The sequence below is a fragment of the Triticum aestivum genome, chromosome 4D (assembly GCF_018294505.1).
Source record: "Triticum aestivum cultivar Chinese Spring chromosome 4D, IWGSC CS RefSeq v2.1, whole genome shotgun sequence".
Classification (NCBI taxonomy): Eukaryota; Viridiplantae; Streptophyta; class Magnoliopsida; order Poales; family Poaceae; genus Triticum; species Triticum aestivum.
Window position 1 is genome coordinate 220,224,094 of NC_057805.1, and position 16,516 is coordinate 220,240,609.

The window sequence follows — 16,516 nt, forward strand, 5'->3', positions numbered from 1 at the left end:
ATACGCTTTGATGAGTTGATCAAAGCATATAGTTTTATACAGACTTGCGGTGAAGCCTGTATTTACAAGAAAGTGAGCGGGAGCACTACAGCATTTCTGATAAATATATGTGAATGACATATTGTTGATCAGAAATAATGTAGAATTTTCCAGAAAGCATAAAGGAGTATTTGAAAGGAGTTTTTTCAAAGAAAGACCTCGGTGAAGCTGTTTACATATTGAGCATCAAGATCTATAGAGATAGATCAAGACGCTTGATAATTTTTTTCAATGAGTACATACCTTGACAAGATTTTGAAGTGGTTCGAAATGGAACAGTTAAAGAAAGAGTTCTTGCCTGTGTTACAAGGTGTGAAATTGAGTAAGACTCAAAGCCCGTCCACGGCAGAAGATAGAAAGAGAATGAAAGTCATTCCCTATGCCTCAACCATAGGTTCTATAAAGTATGTCATGCTGTGTATTTGTATACCCTACACTGAGTTTGGCAAGGGAGTACAATAGTGATCTAGGAGTAGATCACTGAACAGTGGTCAAAATTATCCTTAGTGGAATAAGGATATGTTTCTTGATTATGGAGATGACAAAAGGTTCGTCGTAAGGGGTTACGTCGATGCAAGTTTTTGACACTGATCCAGATGACTCTAAGTCTCAATCTGGATACATACTAAAAGCGGGAGCAATTAGCAAAAGTAGCTCCGTGCAGAGCATTGTAGACATAGAAATTTGCAAAATACATACGGATCTGAATTTGGCAGACCCGTTGACTAAACTTCTCTCACAAGCAAAAATGATCACACCTTAGTACTCTTTGGGTGTTAATCACATGGCGATGTGAACTAAGATTACTGACTCTAGTAAACCCTTTGAGTGTTGGTCACATAGCGATGTGAACTATGGGTGTTAATCACATGGTGATATGAACTATTGGTGTTAAATCACATGGCGATGTGAACTAGATTATTGACTCTAGTGCAAGTGGGAGACTGAAGGAAATATGCCTAGAGGCAATAATAAAGTTGTTATTTATATTTCCTTATATCATGATAAATGTTTATTATTCATGCTAGAATTGTATTAACCGGAAACTTAGTACATGTGTGAATACATAGACAAACAGAGTGTCACTAGTATGCCTCTACTTGACTAGCTCGTTGAATCAAAGATGGTTAAGTTTCCTAGCCATAGACATGAGTTGTCATTTGATTAACGGGATCACATCATTAGAGAATGATGTGATTGACTTGACCCATTCCGTTAGCTTAGCACTTGATCGTTTAGTTTATTGCTATTGCTTTCTTCATGACTTATACATGTTCCTATGACTATGAGATTATGCAACTCCCGATTACCGGAGGAACACTTTGTGTGCTACCAAACGTCACAACATTACTGGGTGATTATAAAGGTGCTCTACAGGTGTCTCCGATGGTACTTGTTGAGTTGGCATAGATCGAGATTAGGATTTGTCACTCCGATTGTCGGAGAGGTATCTCTGGGCCCTCTCGGTAATGCACATCACAATAAGCCTTGCAAGCAATGTGACTAATGAGTTAGTTGCGGGATGATGCATTACGGAACGAGTAAAGAGACTTGCCGGTAACGAGATTGAGCTAGGTATTGAGATACCGACGATCGAATCTCGGGCAAGTAACATACCGATGACAAAGGGAACAACGTATGTTGTTATGTGGTTTGACCGATAAAGATCTTCGTAGAATATGTAGGAACCAATATGAGCATCCAGGTTCCGCTGTTGGTTATTGACCGGTAACGTGTCTCGGTCATGTCTACATAGTTCTCGAACCCGTAGGGTCCGCACGCTTAAAGTTCTGTGACGATCGGTATTATGAGTTTATATGTTTTGATGTACCGAAGGTAGTTCGGAGTCCCGGATATGATCACAGACATGACGAGGAGTCTCGAAATGGTCGAGACATAAAGATTGATATATTGGAAGCCTACATTTGGACATCAGAAGAGTTCCGGGTGAAATCGGGATTTTACTGGAGTGCCGGAGGGGTTACCGGAACCCCCCGGGGGTTAATGGGCCTTGTTGGGCCCTAGTGGAGAGAGAGAGGGGCCGACCAGGGCAGGCCGCGCCCCCCTCCCCCTCTGGTCTGAATTGGACTAGGAAGGGGGGGCCCCCCTTTCCTTCTCCTTCTCCCCCTTCCTTTCCCCCTCCTAGTAGGAGTAGGAAAGAGGGCAGTCCTACTCCTACTAGGAGGAGGACTCCTCCTCCTGGCGCGCCCTACAAGGCCGGCCGGCCTCCCCCTTGCTCCTTTATATATGGGGGCAGGGGGCACCCTAGAACACACAAGTTGATCATTGATCCCTCCCAGCCGTGTGTGGTGCCCCCCTCCACCATAATCCACCTCGGTCATATCGTAGCGGTGCTTAGGCGAAGCCCTGCGACGGTAGCTTCATCAACATCGTCACCACGCCGTCGTGCTGACGAAACTCTCCCTCGAGCTCTACTGGATTGTGAGTTCGCGGGACGTCACCGAGCTGAACGTGTGCTGAACGTGGAGGTGCCGTACGTTCGGTACTGAGGATCGGTCGATCGTGAAGACGTACAACTACATCAACCGCGTTGTCATAACGCTTCCGCTTAACGGTCTACGAGGGTATGTGGGCGACACTCTCCCCTCTCGTTGCTATGTATCACCATGATCTTGCGTGTGCGTAGGAAAATTTTGAAATTACTACGTTCCCCACCAGTATCAGCCACGTCAAAGGTGATGCTCTCTGTGCGGAAGTTGTTGGGACCACCAGAGGTGTCTCACAAGGTGACCTGGCCCAAAGGTTGGGTGGAACCGGGGTTCAAGCTTTGAAATGTTCCCATGGGACAGAGCTACGTGGTTGGGATCTCCATCCTTTGGAACGCCTTTCTAGAGAGGAGGTTGAGGCTAGCACCAACATCTACCAACATCTTGGTAACATTGAGTTATTGATGGTGGGCGAGATCATCAGGGGGAGGATCCCTATGCCCATTGTTCAGTACGGGTGGTCCCCGGCATCAAAACTCATGGAAAAGTGGGACCACTTGAGTGGTTGCACCGCCTCCACACTGACATGCACTGCATTTACCTCTCGGGCAAGCGTTTTGAGTTCTTGCTGGGAGGAGGGCACAAAGGTACCCCGTGAACGCAAAGGACACCCCGAGCTTCTAGGTAGCCCCTCACCTTCTTTGTATTCTTCGTTGTCATTGTCATCATTGTTGTGGCCCCATGGAGGATGGTGGCAGTTGCCACATCCGTTGTCGCCGGCAGTGTTGCCGCCAGCTTGGTCGGCCCACCTCTTCTTAGCTTCTAGCCAGTTCTTGTGCTACTCCTCAGTGAAAGCCTTCACTTCATGGCATTCCTTGAGGTCATGCAAGGCGCTCCGATGGAATGTGCATCATGGCCCGCCGCCATGATCAGCAGCGGCCACGGTATCTGCCGCCCCGCCGTCCTTGGGCTTCTGGACACCGAGCGCCGCGACGAAGACCATAATCCGCTTCTGGTTCTTGTTCTGCTTCTTGTCGGGACCACCGGACGTCCTAGCTTTGGTGCTGTCAACGCCAGGGTCGGCCTTGCCAGGAACCCCATGGCCTTCCTCTGCCCGCATGCACTTGTCTGCGTTGCGGTGGAGGTTAGGCAGGGTCCGTATGTCGTGGACGTTCATCTTTTCGCGCATCCGAGGGTGTGTGCGTTAATTTGGGACGTAGTAATCACCGTTGCAACATCGATGTCGGGGATAGTGTGTTGCACCTGGCTGAACTGTTGGATGTATTTTTGCATGGATTCACCAGGATTCTGCACGTGGATCTTTAGGTCGCTCTTGGTCCCGGTGCGCTTGAAACCACCCCGGAAAGCTCCCACAAACTGGTTGCAAAGGTCCTGCCAAGACCTCGCTGATTCCTTAAAAAGGTTCATTAGCCACGATTGAACATTGGGCTTCAGAACCATCGGGAGCCAATTGGCCATGACAAGACTGTCAGCCCCCGCGGCGCACATGGCAGTGATGTACACATGCAAGAACTTCACCGGGTTGGTTTTGCTGTCATATTACATCGACACAATGGGCTTGAATCTGTCAGGGTGGACCACTCGTTGCAATTTGGGGACAAAACACGAGGTACCCAACGTCGTAAGCGATGATATCGGCTTCGGGGCTCGCACCCTTGTCGTGGCGCTCCTCCCGCCGATGCTCGATTCAAAAGCGGGCGTCCTCACCACGCCGATTGTTGAGGCTGCGGTGGAGACCCTGGTCGCACGGTGGATCTAACAAAGCCACCGAGTGCCATTCTGCCGGTCTTGTATTTCGCCCAGAACGGGCGCGCATCCCGGCGGGGCTCACGCTCATCGCTTCATCGCTCTGGTCGCGGGGACCGCATCGACACCGAGGCTGTAGGGTCGTGTGTTGTGGCGCTGGAATGGGCCATCGCACGAATCTGGCCTAGGCCGGCTAGCCGCAATATACTCCATGAGGGCGGCCATCTAGTCAGCCCAGTCGTTGAGCTAGGGGCGCGTACTTGAGCATCTTTTATAGGAGTAATATGTGCCTTACATAAAAAATAACATACTTGCTTTGTGCACAAGTCTACTGGCTGATTCTGATTTGACGGGTTTTAATTGGATTAAGGGGGAGGGAAGGGCCATAGGTAGTCCTGGCCATCTTCGGCCCGGCCCTAAAATCCAGGGCCTAGGGCCGATGGGCTTGCCCGTGGGCCGGGCTTGGGTCTAAGTTTTGAGCCCACTAGCAGGGCCTGGACGGGCTTGGGCTTGGCATATTGGCATTTTAAGGAAGAGGCCCGGCCCATGGCCCTAAGCCCTAAGGGCTTTTGAGGGATTTTTACCAGATGGGCCGGGCTTGGGCTTGAAAAGTAGGTCCGATGGTAGGGCCTAGGAGGGCCTGGGCCTCAATTTTCTGCCGTGGGCTTTTTTAGGCCCGACCCAAGCCCGGCCCATGGCCAGGTATAGCCGTAGGTGAAATTCAGAGGGGTGGTGGAGAGGCCCTGTAACCTTGTGTACCATTCGTCTCAAAAGAAAAAAAACTTGTGTAGCATGTGCAGGCCCGTAAATGTAGCATTTTTCTTGTGCCATTCGCTTCCACAGATCGGATCGCAGCTACCCACGGGATAAATATCACAGAAAGTGTGCACAGTGTTTGTGACGCCATAAGCGCTTCGAATCTGACGACGACGACGAACGGCGACGGCGCGGCAGATAGATGGATGCGGCCGAAGCCAGTGCGAGATGGTGTGTGGTCACTGGCGGCCGCGGCTTCGCGGCGAGACATCTGGTGCTGATGCTTCTCCGCTCCGGCGAGTGGCGCGTGCGCGTGGCCGACCTGGCCCAAGTCATCTCTCTCGACCTAGACGAGGAGCAGGGTATCCTCGGGGCCGCCATCCGCGAAGGACAAGCCGTTTACGCGTCCGCCGACCTCCGCGACAAGGCCCAGCTGGCCAAAGGTGTGTGCGATCCACCACTTGCTCTCCAGATTGTTAGGCTGGGTAGTGTTTTGATGGTAATGTGCTCTCTGATTCCCTTTCCGTGTGGATGTGGGATCTGTAGATTGGTGCTTATCAGCGTACGCGGCTGCTTCTGAAGTTGGTAGGACTAGGAGGAATCAATGATTCACGGTGACATGATTTACCTTGTGATAGAGATGCTGTTGTTACTTCTGCGTTGTTGTTATTGTTTAGGTTGATGAGTTAATTTGCTAAGACCAATGCTGGTTGAGTATCTAGCTGCTACACATCGACATTTAAGCCCTGTTCAGAATCTCTCCACTCCGGAGATGTGGAGCTCGGTTTGAGCCGCTCCGTGAAAATGAGCTGCAGCCTGATCCGCTCTGGGAGCGCAGTCGAGGGTGCGGAGAGGAACCGAAGAGGCACTTATAATCTTTGATCATGGAGATGCTGTACACCCCATTTATGTTGTGGTGATGACTAATAAGAAATTCTTGTGGTGTGAACTCTAGTAATAAACTCTTCTAAATTCTGTATTTTTATGTAATACAAGAACCGATTATTAGTGATTTACGCTAAAAATAAACTGTGGGGTTGTGCATAGATTCTTCACTGTGTTTACGTGTGTTGCTGTGGGGTGAGTCCAATTAGTTGCTTGGCAATTTTATGCTTTATTTTGGTCCCAGCTATGTCTTCTTTGTTGATTCTGTGGAACTTAGTCATCGGTCAGTGAGTGTACTGAATGTTATTGCATAGAAGTAGTGGTACAAAACCAGGAAATCGAGAATCATATTCCTATGTTTCCATACTTACCCATTGTACTTGCAGAGTTCTCCCTGTTAATTTGCAGTTGCCTTAGTAGTTACCAGTTTGTTCAGAATACCAATATCTTCATGCTTGTACATATCAGTTATTTCTGATATAGCAAGGTATTTATTGGCGTTAGTCAATTTAGTTCATTGATGCCTACTACCTTTGTTCTCATCTCTGTCTTGTGTGTTTCTTGTTTGCAGCTTTTGAAGGGGCAGAAGTAGTTTTTCATATGGCTGCTCCAGACTCATCCATCAACAACTTCCATCTTCATTATTCGGTGAATGTTGAAGGTTTGTAATGTGAATTTGTATGCTTCACAGCTTTGGTTCCTAATTCGGAGATGGCACTGATTTGCTGATGAGATGGCACCAAGTTGATTGAGTCATTAGGTTTTTCTATCATTATTTCTCGTGTTACATAATACAGTAAAACAAACTTCACAGGAACAAAGAATGTCATTGATGCATGTATCCATTGCAAGGTGAAGCGACTTATCTACACTAGTTCACCAAGTGTAGTTTTTGATGGTGTTCATGGAATTTTTAATGCAGATGAATCAATGCCCTACCCAGATAAGGTATATTTTTCACCTATTTACATGAAAGAATTCCTTATTTAACACCATTTTAAATTTTGTTTCCCTATTCGACACTGAAAACCTTTTTCTTCCCTATCTAGCCCCAGAGTCTAAATTTTATGCCCTTTATGACACTTCCATCCATTTTCCCGCCTAACGCTGTTAAATTACATGTAAAAAACACTTTTGCCCTCATGTAATATAAACCAACCGTTTGGCCCGGTTCATTTCCAAAAGTGCAATTCTTAAGCTATCTTGAAAGTTCATTCTTTTTTTCTTCAGTTGGGTATACGAGTATTTGGGTATGTAAGTGCGCTTGCGGGCCTGTACGCGAGTATTCATGTACCGATGTACGTAATTGTACATACGGGCTACTACGTCTCTAGCACGGAAGCCTTGCGGACATGCATGTAGTCTTGAATGCATGGCTACACCTAGGCTTCAATGTATGCATGCATTAAGCTATCTCAGAAGTTAATTCTTTTGTTCTTCAGCCGGGTATTCGAGTATTTGGGTATGTACGTGCACTTGCCGGCCGGTAAGCGGGTATTTATGTACCGATGTACGTATCTGTACATACCGGCTATTGCGTCTCTAGCACGGAAGCCCTGCGTACATGCATGTAGTCGGCTGCACCCAGGCTTCAATGTATGCATGCATTAGCAGTTTAGCACGTGAGGCAAACTGATCAATTGATCAACCATTGTATGCATGGACATGCACATCATTTCCATGATTAAGCTTACAACCTGCACTTAGAAAAATCATTCGTGTCTATAAATAAATAAAATTTCTGGTTAAATCAAATAGGAAGAAAAAAACACATCAAACATCAATATCAGCATCTATTAAATATTTGGTCACATTCCACCTGAGGGTCTAAAAGGTCTTTTCAAGTGTCATTTGACACTGTCAAGGTTTAAAAATAGACGGAAGTGTTATGGAGGGCATAAAATTTAGACTCAGTGTCTAGGGATGAATATTATTTTCAGTGTCAAATACAACAACAACAACAACAACAACAACAAACAAGTTGGAGTAGGCTAGAGCTGAAACCCATAATATCTCGCAACCAACTCATGGTTCTGGCACATGGATAGCAAGCTTCCATGCACCCCTGTCCATGGCTAGTTCTTTGGTGATACTCCAGTCCTTCAGATCTCTCTTTACAGACTCCTCCCATGTGAAGTTCGGTCTACCCTGATCTCTCTTGACATTATTAGCACGCTTTAGCCGTCCGCTATGCATTGGAGCTTCTGGAGGTCTGCGCTGAATATGCTTAAATCATCTAAGACGATGTTGGATAAGCTTCTCTTCAATCGGTGCTACCCCAACTCTATCTCGTATATCATCATTCTGGACCCTGTCCTTCCTTGTGTGGCCACACGTCCATCTCAACATGTGCATCTAAGTGTTGAACTTGAACATGTTGCTTTTAGTCGGCCAACACTCAACGCCATACAACACTGTGGGCCAAATCGTCGTCCTATAGAACCTGCCTTTTAGCTTTTGTGGCACTCTCTTGTCACGGAGAATGACAGAAGCTTGGCGCCACTTCATCCGGCTTTGATTCGATGGTTCACATCTTCATCGATATCCCCATCCTACCGCAACATTGACCCCAAATATCGAAAGGTGTCCTTCAGAGGCACCACCTGCCCATCAAGGCTAACCTCCTCCTCGTGCTTGGTAGTACTGAAACCGCACCTCATGTACTCGGTTTTAGTTCTACAAGTCTAAAACCGTTCGATTCCAAGGTTTGTCTCCATAGCTCTAACTTTCTATTAGCCCTTGTTCGATTATCATCGATTAACACCACATCATCCGCAAAGAGCATACACCATGATATATCTCCTTGTATATCCCTTGTGACCTCATCCATCACTAAAGCAGAAAGATAAGGGCTCAAATCTGATCTGCAGTCCTACTTTAATAGGAAAGTCATCAGTGTCGCCATCACTTGTTCGAACACTTGTTACAACATTATCGTACATGTCCTTGATGAGGGTAATGTACTTTCCTGGGACTTTGTGTTTCTCCAAGGCCCACCACATGACATTCCGCGGTATCTTATGGTACAAGTCAATGAACACCATATGCAGGTCCTCTTTTTTGCTCCCTGTATCTCTCCATAAGTTGTCATACCAAGAAAACGACATGAAACCAAACTGATTTTTGGTCACGCTTGTCATTCTTCTTAAGCGGCGCTCAATGACTCTCATATTTAAATTGTATGGCTCATCAGTTTATTCCCACGGTAATTAGTACAACTCTGAACATTACCCTTGTTCTTGAAGATTGAACAGTACCCTTGTTCTTGAAGGACACAAAGTCCCATTCTTCTGGCATCTTGTTTGCCTGAAAAATGATGTTGAAAAGCTTAGTTAGCCATACTATCACTGTCTCCGAGGCCTCTCCACACCTCAATGAGGATACAATCAAGGCCCATCGCCTTGCCTCCTTTCATCCTTTTTAAAGCCTATTTGACCTCAGACTCCTGAATTCGCCGCACAAAACACCTTCTAGTATCATCAAAGGAGTCGTCCAGTTCAATGGTAGAACTCTCATTCTCCCCATTGAACAACTTGTCGAAGTACTCCCGCCATCTATGCTTAATCTCCTCGTCCTTCACCGAGAGCTAGTCTGCTCCGTACTTGATGCATTTGACTTGGTCGACATCCCTCGTCTTCCTCTCTTGGATTTTGACCATCTTATAGATGTCCCTTTCGCTTTCCTTCGTGTCTAACTGTTGGTAGAGGTCCTCATACGCCCGCCCCCTTGCTTCACTCACAGCTCGCTTTGCGGCCTTCTTTGCCACCTTGTACTTCTCTATGTTGTTTGTACTTATCAAGGTAAAGGCGTCTGAAACAATCTTTCTTCTCCTCAATAGCCTTCTGGACATCATCATTTCATCGCCAGGTATCTTTAGCTTCGCTTCTACTCAAAGTTTGAGAAAGCGCTAGGCGTTAATTATGCGTTTGGCCACCTACTTGCGCTTTTCTAGCTTAGGCGTGATTAGGCGCAATTAGGCGCAATTATGCGTTTTCTATACAATTGCACGGATACGGGCAACAAAGAGCAGTTTGCCATAAAAAATAGTGCTAGAATGTAAACTCGAGGTACAATTATAAGTTTATAACCCTGTTCTCTCTCCAATATGTTGCCCCTCTCTCTTTGTACACTAAAAGCAGCACACATGAGCATATCTGTAGACTGTATGACACAACAGAGCAGCAGCAACTACACTACAGATGTACGGAGAGCGCGAGAGCAGCAGAGCTTGACCAACACGAAGACTAAAGAGGAGAAGGGAGGCAGAGCTCGATGGGGATCACAGGGCTCACCTGCCTGAAGAGGAGAAGAAGAGCACGGGAGGCAGAGCGCGAGATCCATTGCGGGATGTGGTCGGAGGCCAGCGGCCGGCGGCGCGGGGAGGGCCCGAGACAAAGGAGATCTGACTGAGGTGAGGAGGGGCGCAAGGAGGAGCTCCTGATCCGCGGCGGCGGACGTGCGGCTGCCGGCGGCGTGAGGAAGGCCCGACGGCGCGAGGAATGGAGAGGAGAGGAGATCCTAACCCTAACACGGGCTCGACGGAATGGAGAGGAGAGGAGAGGAGAGGAGAGAAGGGCGCAAGGAGGGTCCTTATCCTGATTCCTTCTGGATCCCCTTCGTCGTTCTCCGCCATTGTGCGCGATTCCGCGGCGTTCCTCGCGCCTAATCGCGCCTCGGTGAGAAAGGCGCTCCGCCTCAGCGCAGCTCGTGCCTTTCGCAACGCACATGGCCGAAGCGAGGCGGTGGGCCAGCGCCTCGCGCGTAGGCACGCATAAGCGCGCCTTCCCGAACTTTGCTTCTACTTCCTCTAGACACTCCAAACTGCTCTGAGGCCACCTTACAAATGCAAGTCGCCATCTTCATCCACATATTGTCTGCATCACCTCCTTCTTTCCAAGGGCCCTCCTTAATGACCCTCTCCTTGAACGCCCGAGCTTCATCCCCCTTGAGCTTCCACCACTTCGTTCTATCTGCTTTGCCATTCTTATCTTGCTGGACACGAATCCGAAAGCGGAAGTCAGACACCAGAAGCTTATGCCAAGGGACAATACTCTCTCCAGGTATCACCTTACAATCTAGGCAAGCACGCCTGTCTTCTCTTGTCGAGAGGATGAAATCAATCTGGCTAGAGTGTTGACCACCACTAAAAGTCACTAGATGTGATTCTCTCTTTTTAAAGAGGGTGTAAGCTATGATCATGTCATAGGCTAGAGCAAAGGTTAAGACATCTTCTCCTTGATTCCTGTTGCCATAGCCAAAGCCCTCATGCACCCCTTCAAAACCTGTGTTAGATGTACCCACATGGCCATTGAGATCTCCTATGAGGAGCTTCTCACCAATGTTCTCCGGGCCTTCCCCGAATTCCCTCTTGGTGTTCTCATTGTGGCCTACTTGCGGGGCATACACGCTGATAACATTGAGAACTAAGTCCCCCACTACCAGCTTGACTAGGATAATCCGGTCCCCATGCCTCTTGACGTCTACCACTCCATACTTGAAGCTCTTGTTGATCAAGATGCCTACTCCATTTCTGTTTGCAGTCGTCCCCGTGTACCACAGCTTGAAGCCGGTATCCTCCACCTGCTTCTCCTTCTGTCCCCTCCATTTGGTTTCTTGGACGCAGAGGATATCAACACCTTTCCTCATTGCTGTATCGACTAGCTCCCGAAGCTTACTTGTCAGGGACCCTACGTTTCACGTTTCGGTTACCTAAATAGATCCTCCTAGGCTCAGCTAGCTTCCTTACCCTCTGCACTCGTCGAGTCAAATGCGAAGACCCTTGCTCATTTTCCACTACACCCAGGCGTCGATGTAGCGCGCCACTAAGGATGCGCCGACCTGATCCTTGCTCACTTGCCACCATATCCAGATCAAGATATGGCGTGCCACCAGGGGGTGATGGCCCGGCCCTTGCCCATTTGACACCACACCCGGGTTCCGATATGGCATGTTGCTGAGAGGGTTACGACCCAATGATTTTCTTCTGGGTTTCATCTCTATAAGAGTGGCGACGTTGGCACGTCAAGTCTATCACAACCCTCCTCCTTTTCCCAGGCTTGGGACCAGCTATGTTGAGACAACATAGGCGGAGTTTTCTCATATTAAGACTGTTAAATAAGGAATTTTCTCATATTACATCCTTTTTGTTTTCATTTGGTCATACTTATGTACGACTACTGACAAGATGTTCTCTTACTCCAGTTTAATGATTCGTATTCAGAAACAAAGGCAGACGCAGAAAAATTGGTGATGAGAGCTAATGGTAGGGATGGGCTTCTTACTTGTTGTATACGCCCAAGTAGCATTTTTGGGCCCGGTGATAAGCTACTGGTTCCTTCTCTGGTTGCTGCTGCAAGGGCAGGCAAGTCCAAAGTAAGAACTGCTACATGTGTGTAATTTTGTAAACTTGAGTATGCTAAGTTTATAATTCACGAGTCTGCCTAAATGCATACATCTTCACATGTTGATATTTATACTTAGATAATTCCCATAATGAGGGATTTGGATGCCTTTTGTTTTTCATTAGTAATGCAATTACACAAATTACATCACTGTATCAGGCAAAACAAATGCTTTAAAGATACTGAATTGGCTTCTCAATTCATTTTGTTCTATATTGTAGTGAGCTTCACAATGAAGCACTTTATTTTTTTATTTCTGAATTGGTTTCTTAAAGATAATACTATCTATTAAAATCATTTGCAGTACATAATTGGCGATGGGAACAACTATTATGATTTCACCTACGTCGAAAACGTTGCCTATGGCCATGTTTGTGCGGACAAAACTCTATCATCTGAAGATGGTGCAAAGAGAGCTGCTGGAAAAGTAAGGCCCTTCACTAACATTTTACATTTAAGATTAAGTGTCATGATTTCTGATTCTTTTCCAGGCCTACTTCGTGACAAATGTGGAGCCCATAAAGTTCTGGGAGTTTATGTCATTGCTTCTAGATGGTCTTGGATATCAAAGGTATTCACATCAATAGACTTAAAAAAATCTACTTTGGTTGTATCAAATGACTAGCTTATGTTTGCTGGAATGCTCCTGCACTTCGATGATTAATTTGAGATACATTTTGAGTTTGGTAAACTGATCACTTAGGAGCATATCAATTTGTAATGGTATGCAGCCCAAGTTTCCTATACAATATTTACCTTTCCATTGTAGACTTTTCTGTTAAGGGATGGTGCAAGGCTGTCAGTATTGACTCTCAGGTCTTACCATTCCAGTACCCTAGATTTATTTCACCAACTCACTTACGTATCTGGAGTGATATCTCTTCTCCTATGTAAGCATTTAAGGATCAGGGATCAGTGTTCTCTTCCATACTTATTTGGGTGACTTGGTAACCAGCATACTAATGCACTCGACCTTTATGCAGGCCTTCAATAAAAATTCCTGTCTCTGTTATGATGCCATTGGCTCATGTGGTGGAATGGACTTACAAGTCGTTCTGCAAGTATGGCATGAAGGTTCCTCAGCTGACACCGTCAAGGATCAGGCTCCTCTCATGCAATCGAACATTCAGTTGCTCAAGAGCCAAAGATCAGCTTGGTTATGAACCCATTGTATCACTCAAGGTGTTTTACTGTGTCCTCTAGTTTTTTCATTAATGACCTTGCTTGACTTGATGTGTTTTTGAGTGGGATGATTTGAAGAACAATTTCAGTTCATTTCCTACTTCTCTCTTATGAATGCTCAACTATAAGCAATTCATATTGTTTTGAAATTTCAGGATGGGCTGAAGAGAACAATAGAGTCGTATTCCCATATGCAAGCTCAGAATCAAAGGAGTATATCAAAGACTTCGATTTTGCTTGGGAATGGAAATGGTATGACTCAATCTGCCTCCCCCCCCCCCCTCCTGCTATCCTTACTAATTGTTTTCTAATTACTTTCAGTTGCAAAAACGCTTCTTTGGGAAGATTCGAAGCAAACAATGACAGTGCTACTACTATTGGCTGTTATCTACTACCAGTTATTCACATGTGGTTACACCATTATCACAGCAATGGCAAAAATTTTCTCACTAACAGCACTGTTCTTGTTCATTCATGGCATGCTTCCTGCAAATGTGTACGGTCCTCTCTTATTCTGCTTTATTTTGCTGAATATATAGCCGCTACCAGATAGTTAAACAGCATTGGGGTCTTTTAATCATCTCTTAGCATTTCCTCAAGTGTTCCATTTATTAAATTGTGATTTTGGTAATTATTGCAGGTTTGGCCACAAGATTGAGAAACTTGAGCCCTCAAACTTCCACATCTCACAGGTGGAGGCACATCATATTGCTTGCTCAGTCAGTTCATCATGGAACTCATTAGTTGGTGTGCTAAAATCTCTTTGTAGGGGAAATGATTGGCCACTTTTTCTCAAGGCATGATATAATCTCATGCTTTATATTTGTACACTTCACATACTTGATGAGTTGATGTTGTGCTAAGTACTGACACCTGGCATACGTTTTATGTTAATGTCTAACTGAGTTCACTTTTCTCTTCATCAGGTGGTATTCTTCCTACTGGTTGTTAGCATCCTTAGTGCTATGTCTTCGGAGGCTGCATTTAAAATAGGTAATGAAATACTTCAGGCTTCGCTTTCTAAATTTTAGTGAATGCATCATCTGCATGACTACTAATGACATTAGAAATTTACATGCAACAATAGGTATTCCTCTCATTTTCATAGGCTTCAAAGCATATGAGAAATGGGAGGACACAATTGACAGCCTGGTGGGTGATGCTTGTTCGTTCGTTCTACAGTTTACTCCTATCCAGATATCTTCAAGGCAGAAACAAACATAGACATGGAGAGCTCGTTAACAGTTGAATTTTATTTTGTAGTTATATTAAGTTTTACTTTTCAGTTATTGGCGATTTTCTATGAACTTTTAGTTTGACATTTACTCTTTTAGAATCATCATTCAGAGTCTTAATAAAGTTTATAGAATGTTTCCTTAATGTCGTTGATTTAAGATATGGTGGTGTACAGTTTTTTTATTCTTTAGATGTTTACCCCACTGGACTGTATTGTTCGACGTATAGCACATTGAAATTAGCTTTTATTGCCATTGAATCTTCCTGAATTATTGCAAGTGCTGATCTTCCTAGTCCTGTGCAGTTTGGTTAGGATTCCATCTGTACCAAATGCTTACCTAGATTGTCTTTACTTGTGTGCCCTAATCTTGGTTTGAAAACCAAAAGCACTCCATTATCCACAGATATGTTAACCGGGCACATGCGCGTATGCTTTATTATTTTGGTCAAATTTACTACTCCCTCTGTTCCCAAATATAAGTCTTTCTAGAAATTCCAACAAATGACTACATACGGAGTAAAGTGAGTGAATCTACACTTTAAAATATGTCTACATACATCCGTATGTTGTATTCCATTTGGAATGCCTAAAAAGACTTGTATTTAGGGACGGAGGAAGTATTTTGGATATGAAATTTATGGCTCAGTTTTAAACGTATGAAATGGATGTAGTAGGACGCTGCAATTTGGTGAACACAAGTTGTTGAAAGTTTTTGGGCTCAGTTTCTTAAAGTTGGGGGTAGATTGGTTGTAATTCCAAGGATGGTGCTATGCCTCCCGATCGGGTCGTGTGATCGGTTGCCTCCAGCACTGTGGTCTTTCTTATGACCATGATGTTTGTTCATCTTACAACGCGTCCGTGGAGGCAATAAAATTTATGGTAACAATGTGTGTTTCTCCTTTTTCCTCTTTTGGTGAGTATCGGTCCAGGATAGTAGACCCAGATTGTTAGAATTAGTGTCGCAGAGAAACCTGTACCGATGCTCATTGCCAAGAAATGTAACTGAATATGTCACACCTGCTACTACCCAGTGAGCAGTGGACAAGAAGGGAGAAGGATGAGATGATCCTTTGCACGTGGGCTGAGCCCATTGGGTTGTCTCGCCGTCTATGGCCCGGACCGCGTGGTGTGCGTGTTTGTCTGTATAAGCTACCTAACCCACACAGAGACGGAGCGAGAGAAACGCTCACAACTTTGAATCTCATCCCCTTTCTCCTACCTCACCTCGTCTGCTATCTCTTCTCACCCCAAAATTTCTCCTTGTGCGATTGATTTCGTCCGATCGGTCGTCACAATTGGTAATCAGAGCCTTCAATCCTAGCCTAGATTTTTTTTTTGCGCCACGGCATCCATAGTCCCTTGGCCGGATCGGTAACACCCATCACCGTAGGTGTGCTTCCACTCCGGTGAGAGCACACACACAAAAAAATCCTACGCGGGGTTCGATCCACTCGGGACGGGTGACACGGCACCCTCCAAGCCTTCTGCCCAGACGCGGTAGCTCCTCACCGTCATGGGGGAGCATACCGCCAACCTCACCGCGCTCATGGAGACGGTGCTTTCCAGATTTGACAAAGAAAAGGTGCTCGCCGATAAGAGGGCCGAGGCGCAGACGACGTTCAACACCCAAGTGTCAAGCAAATCGGCCTCACCCAGGCGAACGTGGACGACGTGCGCAAAGTCGGCACGCCATCAGCGTCGTCGCCCCCCTCCGCGGGTTCTCAGGTGGATGATCCATCGGCGGCGGTGTTGCACACCCCAGCATCGTTGATTGCACCACCACCACCACCACCGGATCCGCG

The 16,516-nt window shown here is 46.0% G+C and overlaps 1 protein-coding gene across 3 annotated transcripts; it reads left to right on the plus strand.

Annotated features, from left to right (window-relative positions):
* The first annotated feature begins 5,088 nt into the window (after positions 1 to 5,088).
* On the plus strand, positions 5,089 to 14,982 carry LOC123097331 (3beta-hydroxysteroid-dehydrogenase/decarboxylase). 3 transcript variants are annotated; one of them, XM_044519032.1, is made up of 12 exons: positions 5,089 to 5,452; positions 6,466 to 6,555; positions 6,709 to 6,842; positions 12,096 to 12,266; positions 12,600 to 12,722; positions 12,787 to 12,866; positions 13,279 to 13,477; positions 13,633 to 13,729; positions 13,799 to 13,973; positions 14,118 to 14,274; positions 14,404 to 14,470; positions 14,545 to 14,982. In XM_044519032.1, exons 1-12 carry the CDS (start codon positions 5,212 to 5,214, stop codon positions 14,562 to 14,564), a joined length of 1,554 nt encoding a protein of 517 aa, XP_044374967.1. In that variant the 5' UTR covers positions 5,089 to 5,211; the 3' UTR covers positions 14,565 to 14,982. The 3 variants fall into 3 exon arrangements, with proteins under 3 accessions (XP_044374967.1, XP_044374966.1, XP_044374968.1); XM_044519031.1 differs by having other exon boundaries at positions 5,091 to 5,452; positions 14,565 to 14,982; XM_044519033.1 differs by lacking the exon at positions 5,089 to 5,452 and adding an exon at positions 5,574 to 6,381 and having other exon boundaries at positions 14,565 to 14,982.
* The last annotated feature ends 1,534 nt before the right edge of the window (positions 14,983 to 16,516 follow it).